This window comes from Ceratosolen solmsi, unplaced genomic scaffold (assembly GCF_000503995.2).
Source record: "Ceratosolen solmsi marchali unplaced genomic scaffold, CerSol_1.0 scaffold3, whole genome shotgun sequence".
Taxonomy (NCBI): Eukaryota; Metazoa; Arthropoda; class Insecta; order Hymenoptera; family Agaonidae; genus Ceratosolen; species Ceratosolen solmsi.
The window spans coordinates 2,864,550-2,881,977 of record NW_011948428.1 but is presented as its reverse complement, the minus strand read 5'-3'; the positions used below and the strand labels follow the sequence as shown (position 1 = coordinate 2,881,977).

Genomic DNA, 17,428 nt, shown 5'->3' with positions numbered 1-17,428 from the left:
TGTCACATAAACACGGGAGTTAAATTAAAACTTGTCAAACAAAAATCACGTTAGCTTAGATGTCATTGGTATTTTTAATTTAAATTGGTTAAAAAAAGCTAATACAACTTAGTCGAATCGAATGCTCGTCAATGGCATTAACCTAACTCGCCATTGTTACTTTAAGCCTGGAGTTTGCGGGCCGTGAGTACAATATTTCAACTTTTATAATAGCCAATGACGGTTGTAGCGACAATTGTCTCTTTGCCTTCAAAGTCGATGCAAGTGCAAGACTCGAGGCCAATGGAGCTCTATAAATCGAAAATTACTTATCGTATAAGATTAGCAAGCTCCTCTGTGACATGTAATTCGAAAATTATCTTACGATAGTATAATAATAACATTGAGATGTTGTTGTGCTCGAGACGTCAGCCTGGACAGCGTGAAATAATGCACATTACGCAAAGCCTAATGGCCTAAACTTTTGAAATACAACAAAATCCCTTGTATTATTATTATAGTTTTTTTTTTTATTGCTTTGTCTTTTGTTTTATTTATTTGTTTGTTTTGTTTTGTTTTGTTTTGTTTTTTGTATCGCTTTGAATGTTTGAATATTATGAAGAAGGTATTTTCCTCGCAAGAGGTATACCGTAAAGCCTTTGTCATGATCATCCGTCGTTATTGTACAAGGCAACACCATCGCCGTTAAATGAACAAAAGAAAAAAAGAAGCAAAGAAAAAAATTCCGATAAAATAAATGTGCTTGCAGAAAGAGGAGGAGAAACTGCGTATGGCGATGCGCGTGCAAAGTAAGCCGAAAAAGTCGAGTGGCGGCGGCAGAGGCTCGAATCGCGCGGCCGCTAATTACGGAAACGACACTTATCACGACGAGGGTTCGGACGACGAAAATGCCATATCACTAGCTGCCATAAAGAACAAGTACAAGAAGGCCGCGGCGAGCGGAGGCATGTCAAAACGTAAGTAGCCACGTTGTTCAGTTTAGCTTTTCTTCTCTTTTTTCTTTTTGTCTTTTTGGTGCGTGTATTTGTGAATTCGCGCGCCCGAGATTCACGGCGCTGACATTGGAATTTGTGGAGGGGTAGGGTAGGTATTGAATTCAGTGAATAGGTGTTAACGACGAGTGTAAAGTATTTGTGGAATATTGGAGAATTGATGTGAATGTTTAGCGAATGTTATATGGATGATGGATTTTTCATCGAGACGACATATTGTGACCGTTGGATTTTTTCAGTAACTTCGAATATTTACTCGTCCGATGAGGAATGCTCCGACTTCGAAGCCGGCCGACCAAAGAAGCATCCCAAGAGCAAAGCACTTAAGGACTCGGACGACGAGTCCAAGTCGGGCTCGGAGGAAGAGGAGTCGGGAAGCGGCGAGGAGAACGACGAGGAGGCCGATGATGCCGCCGAGGAGAACGGCAGTGACGACGATTAAAGATGGCTACGTGGCTAAATTAGTTGATCTATTGAATAACATATTATATTGAATTCGTCCAATGATACGCTCGCAGTCGCGAGATTATTCGAGACTTTTCGGAGTTACTTTTGCCGAAGATAAAATAATGTTGTCCAGTTATAAATTTTGTTCATTAAGTCGTAAGTTGCGCGATTATGTGAAGCTGTAGTTAAATGAATGAGTGGAGATGACTTTTTAATACTGTACGTAAAAATGTATTTTACAATATAAGCAATTGAAATTGAGAATGTGTAGTATCGTGCTTGATTCCTTGTCACTGTCGCGCAAATGTCGTGTGTCGATCCAATTCGGAGGAATAAGGTTCGGCCAATAAGGTTGACAAATAATCAGTCGAGAAAAAACAAAAATAATAACTAAGGTTTCCTACTGGTAGAATATAGAGTTTATTTTATAATTCATGTTACAGTCGGTTCTCCTAATAATAATTATTACAATGCAGAATAATAGTATTGAAAACACGTTATCGCAGAATTTACAAATTATAAACAAAATTGCCGAATTTTTCATAAATGATATTTGTCGAACAATAGCAGTAATAGTAAAAATGATTACAATAATAATAATAATAATAATAATAATAATAATAATAATATTAATGACGACGACGATGACGATGACGACGACGATGATGATGATGATGATGATGATGATGATGATGATGATGATGATGATGACGACGACGACGATGAGCGTAAGATGATTGTAAATAATTTCTGATATTCGTCAAATGGATAAAGAATGAAGAGCATCGAAACAATCGTCGTTTAAGAATTTTCGCATTTTTATATTCCAGCTCCTCCCGTTTCATTATTATTAAAGTTGAAAATTTGCCGGGGTTAATCGAGGACTGGAAACACACATACTACATGCACGAAATAACGCTGTTTCGCGTTATTTATATTTCTCTCTCATCGAAAAGCTTCGTACAGCTGCGACTTTGTCGGATACATATTTCGTAGCTTTCGCATAGTAACTACAATATTTTATCGCTTTTTAAGTAGATAAAGCAACTATATGGTCTCGCAGGAGCCGTACAGCCGTTATGAGTTTCAATTGCTTATCTACTTTACTTTTTAACTGGCTTATCGAATGCGCGTCTTTTGTCCTATTCTAAAATAAATTGCGTTTCCAATTCGTTTTTTTCATTTCTCTTTTTGTTATTACAAATTCATTTGAAAGGCTTTTCCAGCTCATTGATATTCCGACGCTTATATACAATTTTATCAAACTTTATTTGTTTAGTTGTGTTATTATTTGATAACAATTAGTAAGGAAAGGCCCGGAGCAACTTGTTCATTGGTATTGATAAGAAATTTCGGATTGAAATTTCATACGAATTGTCCGCTTATATTTGAATTATATATATCCTCGGGAGCTTAAGCATCGATCGATCGCTCGCCTATTTTCACGAAAATTTCAACAGGATACAATCCGCCATGCGTAAGGTTGATTTTTGCTGATTTTGTTTACGAGAATAATGCGCAAAATCACCACGTTCATTGGCTTCGTTAATACGTAGTAGTAATAACGCCTTCTCCTCATTTATAGTTAAGCAAATAGCGCGATTAGCAACATTAACGAACGGGGCATTAGTTACGACTCATTGTACAAGAGAAATTGTAATGGAGAAATTGCAATAAAAATTGAATTTGCCCTCTTTTTAACAATTGACGACCGATCAATATATCGGTGAATATTTTTTTTTATACGAAATATCGTAAGATTTTTTTTACAACAACACCAGACAACAACATGAGCGCTTAAAAGATTTTCGACAGATTTCCATTCAATTATTATACAATTCTTTAATTCAGTTACAAAACACGCGCAGTAGTTTTAAACATTGTTTTCTTAAAATACAATCCAAATTATATTTAGAATTTTTAGATTCTCCACAGACAATAATAATAATAATAATAATAATAATAATAATAATAATAATAATAATAATGAGGATGATAATCTTAATAATAATAACAATGAACTTGATATTATAGCGCATAAGTAATCTATTACTATACAGAATACAACTTAAACGAATAAATAGAAAAGTTATTTCACAGGTGAGACAAGTCGATTATTTAACTTTTTACTTTATTTACTCAATACAAAATGTCATTAAATGCTAAGGAAAATCCAATAGTAATTTTTGTCAAATATTGTCAATGTAGTTTATTCATGAAACGATGTTAATATCGTTTATAAATCAATGAGTAAGAAGTTAATTGTTCCGTGACAGTTGAATCACAGTGGTTTAAGATACTTTAATAAAGTGCGCGTGAATGACGGTCAAGGATGTTGACCATGAGTTCGGTAAATTTTGATGTTACTTTCGAGGCTACAATACTTACAACTAATCATTTAGCTTACAATTGTATATAAAAAGTTCGACAGAAAGTGAACGTAGCGTATCACAATATCAGGAGTGTGCGATTTTTCACCAAGTTATTAGCGAGTGTTGAACACACTGAAGAGATCTTTCATTAACTATGTAAACAACATTTCTTTTAAATTCTCTCTATCAAAGGCGGCTCTTACAGTTAATTATTTATATATTTTTATCTCAACGGATCCAAAAGAGCGAAATAGTTCATCAAGATAAATTCAATTATTTATAATATTTAATTGGGAAACATCCATATACATACATGCACGTACACGAGGCGTGCGCCTACACGCACATGCGCAAACACTGACATACGTATATACATTTATGTATATACGTACACGTGCTTACGAGCGCGCGCGCGTGTATTTATTTATTTATTTATTTGTTCGTTCGTTCGTTCGTTCGTTCGTTCGATTGTTTGCTTGTTTTATTTAGCTATTGATTTATTTTATGAATTATTATAATAATTTATAGATATAATCAATCGAGAATTGAAGGTAATAGATATCTTTTAATATGCATTCCGAGCGCCATTCGCCCTAAATTGATTGTTCTTGCTTCTATGCTTTTAAGATATTTTCATTGAAAGTTGATCTATTTTGAGAAATGTAAACGCACACTTTCCTTTCAATAGCTTTTGACGCGGACATTTGGCCTCCCATTCCCATTACAGTATTATCGAAAAATAAATAATAAAAATTCTTAAATTTATCCTCTCGACTCATTTTCCTCTACATTTACAAAATCGCAACTCTCCTTCACTTTTTTTAGAATATAAACATTAGGCACGCATTAAAAAAGTCCCTACTACTTCTTATAAATAAAATCGACTTATCATCAATCGTCAACGACGCTACGCACCATTTCGCCCAAATAAAACCAAATCGCTCAAATTTACTTCAATGGGTCGCAATAAAAGACAACATATATAAGTGCCAGGAAGCAACCAAATATCGTCGCTTATAAAAGCCATCGCGTAGCCGTCTCACTCACATCCATCCAACAAAAGTTCCTTAAACGCAATTTATGCTTCCGTCCACATAGCGATCGAGAGTGTAGCGGCAACGTTTTATGCTCTCGCATAAGCTACATAAAAGATCATAAACATAAAATAGCATATTCCGTGTACAATATCGGTCGTCGAGTCTACGAGTCTACGACACCGCAAGCACTTACACTTCCTTTACCAATTCCACACCACTGTAACATTCATCAGGGAAATTAGGCTCGGTCATCTATACCAATGTAAAAAAAGGACAGGATCGACGACGGCGCCCATACCTCCCACCCCATCCCAAACCTTTCCATATCCTTGGTATTATGCAATTTCTTTTCGTCTTCATCACACGCTCCCGACATTTCCCGACATTTCCCGACATTTCCCAACATCTCGGCAGCACTGGTTGGGCGCAATCGAATGCGTCGTATGCGCCGCAGCCATTCATCCCAGTAGTCTCCGGGAAGTCCAGCTATAATCTTCGATACTTACCGAACCCTCGTTTTCGGCACGAGATTAATCCTGAACTTCTGTTATCCCGTAGAGACCAACGCGGCCCATCTCCTCCCACGTCCAGAGTTTTCTTGCTCCTTCATCTTTGCCATTGCTCTGCCGCATATATATATATATATATATATATATATATATATATATATACGCGCGCGCGCGCGACCCTTCACCTCCCCATCCCTCCTACAAGCCCCGAGTATTTACAAGAGTATTTTCGATATACTATTTTACGAGATGTTTACTTAACACTCTGTACACGTAGCCGCACACTTTAACTCTTGCTCACGCCGCTGCAAAACAGTAGTCTCCCATTCACTTTCACGACGTCTCTCCCAATGCAAGACGAAGAAGGTGGAGAGCGCGACGAGGAGACTCGCTCCTTGGCGCGAACGTCGCCCCCAGGTAGGTTCTTGGAGATGTTGCTGACCTACGAGGCTCTCGTTGCTGCCCAGGTCGACGTGCCACCCCCTCCCCTATCTTCATGGCGGCGTCGGCGAGGATATCTCTCACAGATCGGTCTCGAGCATCCTCGGGGCGGCCGACTCTCAGCAGGCCTGCAATCACGAGAAAATGCGGAAGCTCGTTAATTGGGTGGGAGGACTCGGCCTTTGTTCGTCCCAACGCGGGGGCGACGGCGACACGAAGCTGACGCTGAGCAAACCGGTAACAAAGGCTCGACAGCGGCCCTCTTAATTATAAGCTCGCACTCTAACAACAACGTTCTCGACGCGGCACCGGTGACGATCGAGAGCTTTCACGCTCAGTTCTATGTAGCGCCCTCTCTCACAATCGATCATCGCACTCGACTCTGCCTATTGATATCAAAATAATTATGCCCCTGTCTGAGAGAGAGAGAGAGAGAGAGAGAAAGAGAAGGCAAGCAGAGATTTACTATGAGTGCACTAATTTTTCACGGATGTTTCTTAATAAAAGTCGGCCGCGGTGAACAATAAAAGTAAACCTATTTTCCTATCCAAATGTATTGGGAGGGAGAGACTGTGCCACAAGACCGGTTTTCATTCGTTATGCTTAGCTCGCTAAAATGTATCCATATAAAATTACGACTATTTTTCCGCTGAACGAGATATCTGAATAGAGAGAGAGAGAGAGAGAGAGAGAGAGAGAGCGGGAGCGAGAGATAAAAATCCAAGTAAAAAAGCACGAAACTGCTCCTATCGTCTCGATCCACCATAGAGCATTAAATTTAATTAACCGATAAAGAAGAATAAAAGGAGCGGAGCGATGCAAAAACCCATTCGACTTGGCCAATTGGATGAATCGACGCAATATTAAACGAGCGCACGCGCATTATATTGAAATACGAATCTGCAAAGTGTTCGATGAGTCGCCGCGGTCGGTGTAGAGGAGAGGAAGCGGAAAACGAGGCTGATCCTGCCCGTTCCACTCCCTTCATTCACTTGCCGTTTTCTCGATTTAGGAAAGCTCATCATCGTCGTTGTCGTTGTCGTCGCCCCCAACCCCCATCCCACCACACACCTTTCATCGATTCTGCCCAGCCGGAACGGAGATCAATCGACGGGAGGACAACAATCGCTCTTCGATAGGTTTTCCCAGACCTCCCCGTTGCTCGTCTCTTACCCTCAAGGGCGTGTTCACGTTTCCTCGATCGTCGCAGTGGCTATGACAATCAACCCTTAATTGCGAAACGCGTGGATGATAGCGGTTGGTGAACTATTAGCTCACGCTTCCTTATGAAACGATCGTAATTTGGGGTAGAATGATTGTTGAGTGCAGTGGACCTGGCACGAAACGAGATTCGGGCATTACCCAAGTGCGGTTAGGTTAAATACGAGGGGTCGTAACGATCGTAGCAAAGGAGAGCTTTCCTTGGTGAAAATGAGGACATCGTGGATTGGGAAGTGCGGTACGTGCGGTTTACGCAGCCTTATGCGCGCGCGCACGCACGCATGTGATGAGATACATGTGTTATTTGAGCGCGTACGAGGATAAATGTTGATGCAATACGCCATTCTCGGGGATCATATTTACAAGCGTTTATGTAATAAAATCTTGAGGTTGATAATTTTTATGGGCAATTTAACGAGTCAGATAATGCCTGGCATTAACAAAATCGGCGCTGAAGTGACTCGAATTCATCGGACAATCGATTTCTCTCTCTCTCTCTCTCTCTCTCTCTCTCTGTGCTCTCTCTCTCTCTCTTTGTGCTCTTTTATTGACGAGGCCCGCAGATCAGCGGTGACTCGGATTGTTCGAATCGGGAAGAAAAATTTCTCACCGACAAATCAAATTAACCATTAATTTAGTAGAAAGTTAGTTGATTTAGTTGATTTGATGGAATTGATGGTGCTCCGTGGGAGCTGGATTTTTTTTTGTTTTTTTTTTTTTTTTTTTTGTTGAATTTGGAGTATGGAAAATCATCGGCATAGCCTAATGTTGATGTTGACAATTATTCTTAAACGACGTTATTGAATTATTACGTGTAAAGGGGGGCGGGTGGGGGACATTGGATGAGAGCCAGTGGATGAGTCGTACGTTTGTGAGTCGTGCTTGAGATTGCGTAAACAAATGGAAAAATCCAGAAGTATCGGGACGAATGTTGGAATTGAAACGCCACGTGCGTAACAGTTCGACGAGTGAGTAGTGCGTCGCATTAATCGTATTCCGGTGGACTCGTAAACGTTTCAATGTGTACTGTCGCTTAAGCGGCGTGGCTCTTCAAATAAACGATGCTGCTTTTTGTTGTCCGTAACGAAAACAGGACAAAAAAGCATTACACCTTACGGCCAATTGCGATGTACGACGGGTTGAGAGGAGTATTGGGGTTTAACGGGGACTTGCGAGGCTACAAAGAATTTAAGTTGGAAATAAAAATAAGGGATTAACCACTGCTCTACGTAGAGTCGTAATTATACATACGGGCGCAGATAATGCGACATTATTGTAAAATAAAGAATATATCATCATATTTCATGCTGAGATCGCCGAATTTACTCAGAATATTGCATTAATGAAATGCAAACGTATACGCGGCTATAATAACCGAAGAAAAAATAAGCTTGTAAATTGTAAAAATATTCGAGCGTGTTTGACTCGAAGGCAATTCGGGCTTCACGTGGGATGCGCGAAGATACCGTTAATAAATAAATGTAAATAAATGACTTGTTTTGTTAAACTGTGAAATTAGCAATGTTCGTAGGTTAATTGGATGCTCGACGAGAAAGGGAAGGGAAGGATTATTTGGCTTTAAAATTCGTTAATTTGTTGAACTATGACTATAAAGAAACTTGAGTGATCTAATTCCGTGGGAAAAGAATGAAAATAAAGAGAGCCGATGTTTTATGTCGGACCGGCGCCTGCCAAATAAAACAACCGACTCTCCCACTCTTCCAAACATTATCCAATAAAATATGCAAATTCTTAGCGCGCGCCATTTGTTTACAGATAAACGCACTTTCTTCGATCGATCGAGTAATATGGCATTTCCAATGTCTTCGTCATATCCCGTAAACATGGAATATCCGTACACGCACGCGACCTTTGTGTGCCGTCGGCCTACATTGTACGTTGGCATCACGTCACACCAGAAACGCAATGATATTTATGTCGGAAATAGCGACAACTCGCGTTATCAAATCCGCACTACAACAGTAAATTACGCGTTTGAGAAAAATAATGTTCCACGATAATTGCATTTGAATATCGGAGCGGGAGGGGGAGGAGGCGTCGTTTTAATCAAACTCCGAACGTTGCTCGATCTTCGTCTCGGACGAGCTCGACGATTAGAAATACGCCCACGTGGGAAGACTTCCGGAGTCATTAGGGATCGGTGATCCTCGCCCACTGTCGTTCATTTCCCTCGCTGGGCCAAGGGATACGATAAGCCGGCTAGTAACCCCACGCGTGGAAAAACGGGTGGAAAAGTGCGGGACGATGAGAGAGATTTTTTTTTTTTTTTCAATCTCGTTAGCCACGGGAAACAAAGCCCTATGATCTTTGCGCGAATTTCCGGCCTTTCGATGCTCACAGCTGGTGCTCTTGGGGCATCAATAAATTCGTATCGATGCAGAAAATTACGTCGATTTTTTGTATTTATCTTTGTTGGTTATTTATTTTTGATTGATTGTTTGTTGTTGTTGTTGTTGTTTTGCTTGTACACCGGAGCGTCGCGGATTTTGATATTAACAAGGCTCTCGTCGTGGGCATCAAAATCGAGAGTATCGATAGACGTCATTTCTGTGCTCGCATTGCCACGTTAAAATAAGAAAATAATCACCATCCTGGCTCCCCTGCGCAATTTACCGCCAAATAGAAAAATCCGTTGGAAATATTAGCCCGACGTTCGCAACTCGACGTGGCGAACTCTTCCAACGATTTTCTTTTAACGAAATTAAAAAACATAGCCTCGTTCAGATGCAAAAGTTGGCCAATATAACAATATGGCTGCATAACCTTGTTGGAGTTGGAATTTTTAAGCAATTGGTGGTTGGCATTGTTCGGAATTACGGAGCCCGAAAATCAACTCCTTTGTGTCGATAATTGTCGATGATTGTCGAAGGTACGCCAACGTGTTATTACGATAGCCAAGAATTTATCAATTGTCGCTTTAATATCTGTTGAATATGAAATTTTACGGAAGAGATCGATATGACGCTTTGGGGGATACGGCAATACGGCCGCGAATCAATCACGACTAGGAAATTGAAAATTCTTACGGAAATCGTAGGCCAATTCATTTGGCCAATGATATACGATACTCTCACGCACACTCTAGCACAAGACATAATATCTAAAAATATTAGCTGCCAACTATAGGCATTTTAATATCCACGTTACGTAGGCTCTCTGGTTCATCTCTAGTCTGCTCGGATTTTCTTTGATTTCCTCGGCCAGGAAATCATCGGACAAGGGCTAACGGTATCGCGACAAACATGAATTACGTAAACAATTAATATTACGAATATACTCGAAATTTCAGTTTGCTTATTATGTCCTTTAAGGCTTAATATTAAATACTAGGTCCTTCGAATCCAATGGCGCGTCTCGTTACGCCAATCGTCCACCAACAATTACCAAACTGTCTGTGTGTCTCTCCATCTCATACAAATCTAACAAAATTTCATTCAATCGACATTTAACGAATAACCTCGAGTACATCAGTTTATCATATGGATAAGATACTAGTTTTTTATTCTTATTATTTCGTATGTACAGGCATTATTGTGTTTAATGCACGACCGCGGTGTCGTTATATTAATCGAGTGGCCCAAAAACTCTTATGAAATTGTGGAATCGATAAGGCGAAACGGTAATTTCACAGCAATCCAAAGCAAATCATTGAATGATCATTGTAAATTTCAACTGAGAAGAAGGATGTATCGACAGAACAAAATACTCGAATATTACGAGGAGTGTCGAAAAATCCAAAAATCCAAAAATCTCTCGATCTCGGCTCAATCGACTAAGTCACTCGACAATCACGCGCCACAAAAGCAACGACGGCGACTTCCCCCGCAGGATTCGTCGTCTCACGACATTATCCCTATTCCTTCGGCTTTAATATTGTCTGCCGACGCTCGTCGAATGCGAGCAACCTTCGACGATTTCAATGCCACCAATAAAACACGAGAGACACGCCCTTGTTCCAATAAATGAATTCGATCGGAGACTTGAAAACAAAGCGCCCCGAGTAGCCGCCACCATCGCCGTCACCATCGCCGTCACCATCGCCGCCGTCTTCCATTCATTAAACGCCTCGCCGGTTTCTTTCTATTCCCATTAGTCAAAAAATCCGCTCGACTCACGTAACGAGGCGGCTCGCGCCTCCATTAGTCGACATCTGGCGCACTGGACGCGCCCACAAAGTTAATCGAATTACGCTACCGCGCAAAATTCATGCGCTCGAGACCTACAATCGCGCGCACTCGACGCCCAGTGATGCCATCGTGAAAATGCAGGCCGCCCGCATCAATTTCCTTTAACGGCCACCTGCCTCCTTTACGCTCGGCGGCTTGGTGCCCCGAGATCTTGATTTTTCCACCGCGAGTCCCTCCTGGAAGCGAGTCGCGTTGCGGAACGCATTTGGGAGGGTAGCCAGCCACTTTTGCGCCACGCGAAAAGTCCCTCCACGTAGTTGCGAAGGATCGTCGGCCCCGCCGTGTCAACGACCCCCGGGGCCCCTGGCCGCTCGCTATACCTACGGACCACGTCGATCCTATCCGATCCGATCCGATCCAATCCGATGTGATACGATCCGGTCCGATCCCATCCGATCCCCCATCCGATTCCATCCGATCATAGCCGATCCGCCCCGGCCCCGTCTTATTCGCCTCGATCGCTTCGCTCGCCCGGAAGTGCGCGGGGTCTTGGCTCTCCCGAGGCTAACGGGCGATTGCCGCGCGCGTGCCCACCACCTCGGTCCTTCGCCTCGGATGTCGTATCACCGTCACAACGTGGACCACGCGGCTACCGTGATGATAAACTCGCGTCGAGTCGCTGCTTATGCCGCGGATTTAATAAGCCGAAAGCGTAAACGCGCAGCTAACAGCTACTAGAGTCAGCCAATCGCGAATCGACGAGAACAGCTGCTCGGTAGTTGGAAATTGAAAAGCCCACGACTTGTGGGATACGAATTGTTTAGGATTTCGTAAAGTAGCCGTGGCGGGAGGGCAGCGGACGGTGGAGGACGGGAAAGGAGCGCGAGGCCATTTACGAGGCTGGAGAGGAATGGAGAATTGACATTGTAATGGTATATGTGCGCCGGGGTTGGCAGCTGTGTGTTCCTAAATTTAGAGCGAGCGCGCGGCTGGGAGAGCGGTGGAACGTCAGTGAGCAGGAGCGGAGATTGGAATCAGCTCGATGTTGTTGTCCCACTTTTGAAAGCCGACGGTCCGATCGATACATTGTTTGTCGCGTCGGGCCGGTATCGCGATCAACCAAGCACCGAAGCCGAAGGACTTTGGATGAGAATCCCAATGGTTCGCTTCGATTGAAAGGTCGAGGAGCGCGCGAATCGAAGGACACGAAGACCCGCCGCTCTAGCCTCGAATCTCCCTCCCACACCCCTCCGGTCCCGCGCCCAATCATCAACGCGTTCTTATCGTATCGGGACATAACGGACCTCGGGCGCACATATCGATGAGGACTCACCACTATCTAGCGTACGCTCGATCGTAGGGCCAAAGTTCGTCTGCCGTTGTTGTTGTTGTTGTTGTTGTTGTTGTTGTTGTTGTTGTTGTTGTTGTTGTTGTTGTTGTTGTTGTTGTTGTTGTTGTTGCGAATGAAATGCAAAGACTGTTACCGCGAAACGTTTAAGAGCGGCGGTTAAAATTAGCTTAGGTGTCCCGTAAGGCCGATAAAATCTCATTGTCGGCGGGCGCGGGATCTATTTTTAAAGAGCCGATGATCTGCTCTACTTGTCGTCGGCGTACGAGGCTGAATTGAGATTTACGCCAATCCAGGGACTCGAAGCGCGAGTTTTCTCATGGCGCTCGATCGAGCGAGCGAGTGCGACTGTGTGCGAGACGCAAAATCCTGCGCACGCGGCCTAATTGTCCCATGTATCGAGGTCCTACTTTAAGGCCCGAGGCACAATCGGCCGTCTCCCACGCTACGTTGGATTTTTCTTTGGATCCAAGAAGATCTCATGGCATTAAGAGCACCACGGAAGTGCATTCCGAATTCGGCATTGTGCGCGACTCGTGCGCGCTCGTGGTTTGATGAATCGCGCGCACGACTCGAGCTCAGTTTACGCGATGCCTCGTGCTTTTATCTTGTGAAACTGTGCCGTGAGGCTGCTCGGTCGACGTACCGACTGATTGTTGATCACGTGAAAACCTTGGTTAATGACAATATGTACGGAATATTGACAATGGCCAGTTTGGATTTTGCCTTCGATCTTGATTTGGGTATTCACGCGGTGACAGCGACGGCGACGGCCACGGTGACCCCGAGAAACGATAAAAATCCTTTTCCCTCTCCCTCCCTCCCTCTTGCTCTCACTCTCTCACTCTCTCTCTCTCTCTCTCTCTCTCTCTCTCTCTCTCTCTCTCTCTCTCTCTCTCTCTCTCTCTCTCTCTCTCTCTCTCTCTCTCTCTCTCTCTCTCTCTCTCTCTCTCTGTGTCTTTATCTCTCTATCTTCGGTCAAAAAACAATCGTCGGTTGCCTCGTGGTCCCAACAAAGTATCGATTGACTTGTTAAAGAGCCTCGAATCCATAATTTCTGGCATAATTTAAATGATAATGACAATAACGACGACAGGCATACTAAATAATAATAATAATAATAATAATAATAATAATAAGTTCGAGTGCGGTTTTAATTGGTGCGGGTAGACCGACATCCGGGGCCAAAGCGATGTGCCTACGGCCTCGATGTTCAATTTTGTCTTTTCGCGGAGAAATCTACGCCGTTCGAAAGTTATCTTTGCAACGAGCAATTTGCACATATGACGTTTAATTGTTAGTTTCTTGCGAGTTAAAAAGGGTATCTCTGGATGTTCTTTTGTTCATCATCTCATCCACGCCCTCCTCCCGCTACACTGACTTTTTTTATCGAACTTTTCGAAAAACTAGATGTGTACTTTTGACACTGTTTTATTTTGTATTAGCATCGAGAGGAGAAAATCCATCCTTTCCGAGAGCAATTTAAGCACGAATAGTGGACTTGTATAGCCTTGCTATTATTCTTGAAAGAAAAGAAAAGAAAACAAGGGGCGAGGTGGGGGCGGGAGTGGAATCTTGTATAACGAATGAAGTATTGGTAAACAATTTTTAAAGGTACTTTTCACTAGTACCTCATCGCATCTCAAATACATTGCCAAGAAATTGCTTCGTACTTTAAACTCATAGATCTAGAATTTGTGACTAAGTCCTTTCATGCAAATGTTCGTTTGACAAACGCGAGCGTTCGCGAATCAATTTGTCCCATTCTTGTTTCTTATAATAAACGAAATTGCACCGTCACATTCGATCTCGTAGATCCGAATCACGCTCAGATCGTAAACTTATCAATACCCCTCCTCCACTCGACCGGGCGTAGCAAAAGCTGTTACCATTAACGACGCATTATCTCATTTCATTGGCCTCGTCGACAACTCAAATAGCACTCCAGATTAACAAGGAAATTACCTTAACCTTCGTCTATGTGCTTTCCCTTTCCCCTTTACCATCGCCACACATTGTCCCACCCATTAGCATTGAAATTACACTGGAGAATTACGCGATAAGCACACGGCGAGTGCAAAAAGGTTACGCGAAAGGGAGAGACGAAGGGGTTAGTGGTGTGATTATTCAACCGCAAAGGCAATCACAACCAACCAAGCTGTTCTAGCCCGACAATTGCCCTCTCTTATTAGAGGTAAAAAGAAAAAAGAAAAAAAAAAAAGGCGCGATGAAAATTGATCCTAATAACTATTGCAACTCCCAAGATGCTTAAGAGTGTGCGAGGCAAACTTTACGACCTCTAGCGTCGTTGATGACCGACACGTCCCTTCTTCAAAATCCATCTTTCCTCGTCATTGTCCTAGGGCCAACCAACCAACAAGCCAATATCTCTCGTTCGCCCTCGTTGCCCCCCCCCCCCGCTCCAACCCAGCGACGTGGCGCGGATCTCCGTCGTAAAAATTACGGGCGACGTAAAAGGTTTCGCGGTAAGCAACATTCGGTCCCACTCGACCCTCGTCCATCCTCGGCGTCCAGCCTCAACGACGACGCATGTGCCGACCCTGCGAATACACTTTTGATAAATCTTTCATCGGCACTCGGCGAAACTATTCGTGCGCTCGCGCGATTCGTAGTGCCGCGCAACATCCACTCGACTTTCCATACGCTCGCTACTCGCTTAAGCCTCCCCGTAATATTTAAAATGGCGATTTTTGGACGATGGGCAGGGTACGATACTCCCACGGGATTCCGATGATTATGCTGCCGAGAGATGCACTTTGCTCGAGTTTATAACTAACCCCGTGATTTTTTTCACCGTCCGCGTATGCCCAATGGATGAAAGGTGGCACGAAGCTTAATTATATTGCGTATACGCATTGTTAACATTGGCAAGCTATTTGGCTGATTCGGAGGCAAAGCTAGTGGTTGCGTGGCAATGGAGACCACCCCGGACATTATACGACAGGGACGTTCTCGAACGATGGCAAATATCACGGAACATAAGTCAGCAAGTAAGAAAGTTCTGAATTTACCGAAAGACTCGATCGTGCCTTGAAGGCTCCAAACCATATTGACACAGCAGCCCCTACGTATTCGTCAGTGAGTTTGCCGAAGGAAAGTTAGCGATTGCGGGATGGGCAAGATTAATGAATAATACATCGAAGCTTTGCGTATGTGAAATAATCCAAAATCGTTGAAAATTTTAATACCTACGTCTTCGTAAACGTTCCAGATTCTTTATTACTTTCTTGTTTTTTTTTTTTTCTTTTTTTTTTGTAACATTTTTTATGAAATATTCTCAGAAAATTGATATAACTCTTCGACTATCGAATTCAATATTAAAAACCCAATTAATACTTGTCATGTTTATTTATATCGAAAAGAAAAAAAAAAAAATTCTTATATTTAACGTGTGAGGAATACACGTCGTTTATAGCAAAAGTCACCAAAGTGTTCGGCCAAAGAAGTTAAGTAAAATCTAAATAAGGAGAAAGGATATCGAGATGCATTGCCAGTTTATGTAAATAATATTTGTACTATTCAGCGTCGTTACGGGAAGTTTCATCGGGACAGCTTCGGAGTTTGCAAAGACACTTGAGCACCAAACTAGAAGTAGAAGTTGCAAATTGTATAATTAATCCTCGCATATGCGCCTCTACAATTTAACTGACCAATAACATATTTTTCAGTATTGGAAAATGACTGTGCATGGGTCGTGGCGGTACATTAAACAGTAGTGAAGTAGCCTTTCGTAAAGAGTAATTTCAACGAGATTCGTGTCACCCGACAGATATTCATAGCCAAGATTCCAGCAGTCGAGAGCATATAACGACAATTCTTACGATCGTTATATAAAATAGTGCGACATTACAGATGCTTTAAAAAAATTACGGCTTGTCGTAATAAACGTGGCTATTATTTATTGGCTGTAAGAGAGTTTATTTTCCACTTGTACGCTCCCGTACCTATATTCGATCCCCATTGTAAATAATAAGAACTGAAATACTTGGTGCCTGTTCCTTACGACCCCTACCTTGCCGACCTAATCTCTATCTCGTAAAACAACCAAACGCTTAGCAGTTGCGTTATCCCTTGCACGTCGTCGTCGAGAATAAGCGGATACGGCACCTGAACTTGTTAAAAAAAAAAAAAAAAAAAAAAAAAAAAAAAACCTCTCTCTCTTTCAAACTCTCTCACACTCTCTAATTAGAGCGTGCATCTATATGTTTTGCCTCGTTACATTAGCGACGTTAAATGTTGCCAGGCCTAATTCATCATTTTTATGAACAATTGCATTACCGCCCACGGCATATATAATTTCACGCTATTAAGGCTACATTGTTTGCTGATTTTTAGCAGAGTCGATAAAATGTCCGATAAAAGGACGAAAAGTACACGAGGGTTTCTTTTTTTCTTTAGCATGCGCATTTTACTTCGTAACTTTGTATTTTCATGGACTCTTTAAAAACTTAAGGAAGAGTGCATGCGATACAACGTTTATATCTTTCTTTCTTTCGGATTTCGCGTTTGCTCAGCTATAAAATATCGGTGCCTTCATAGCCGGAAGAACCGCGTCACTTCCACATTACTTTAAAGCTCCGTAGGGCACAAAATTTCTCATCGAATCGGCGGCCTGTGCGCGGAGCAAAATCGGATAATATAAGTCTACGATTTATAGCAAGGATTATGGGTGGGTGGGTGGGGGGCAGGGAAGAGGTGGTGGCAAATCATCCTTTCCCACGACGTAAGGTAATAAAACGGAAAGAGAAAACCATCGCCCGAGACGCGCGTGGCCTTGAAACGCACTGTGCATGCATACGCATTGCGCGCGTGCTCGCGCGCAAATTAATGAGGCCTCCTTGGCATTGAGTGGGAAACAAGCGGGTGGTTCCCCCCCCCCCCTGGCCCCCCTT

General features: G+C 42.5%; 2 protein-coding genes across 7 annotated transcripts in view; one reads left to right on the top strand and one right to left on the bottom strand.

Moving 5' to 3' along the window:
- The window catches only part of Atu (Another transcription unit), a 5,830-nt gene extending 4,127 nt beyond the window's left edge, over positions 1 to 1,703 (top strand). Inside the window, exons 8-9 of the mRNA XM_011501357.1 lie at positions 749 to 956; positions 1,232 to 1,703. Coding sequence (XP_011499659.1) covers positions 749 to 956; positions 1,232 to 1,434 — 411 coding nt within the window. The 3' untranslated portion in view covers positions 1,435 to 1,703. The remainder of the gene's footprint in view (positions 1 to 748; positions 957 to 1,231) is intronic.
- A 4,105-nt stretch (positions 1,704 to 5,808) lies between these two features.
- Positions 5,809 to 17,428, bottom strand: part of Spec2 (CDC42 small effector protein Spec2) — a 92,374-nt gene continuing 80,754 nt past the window's right edge. For all 6 annotated transcript variants that reach the window (XM_011501350.1, XM_011501355.1, XM_011501353.1 and 3 more), the window contains one exon: positions 5,809 to 5,926. In XM_011501350.1, coding sequence (XP_011499652.1) covers positions 5,918 to 5,926 — 9 coding nt within the window. In that variant the 3' untranslated portion in view covers positions 5,809 to 5,917. The remainder of the gene's footprint in view (positions 5,927 to 17,428) is intronic.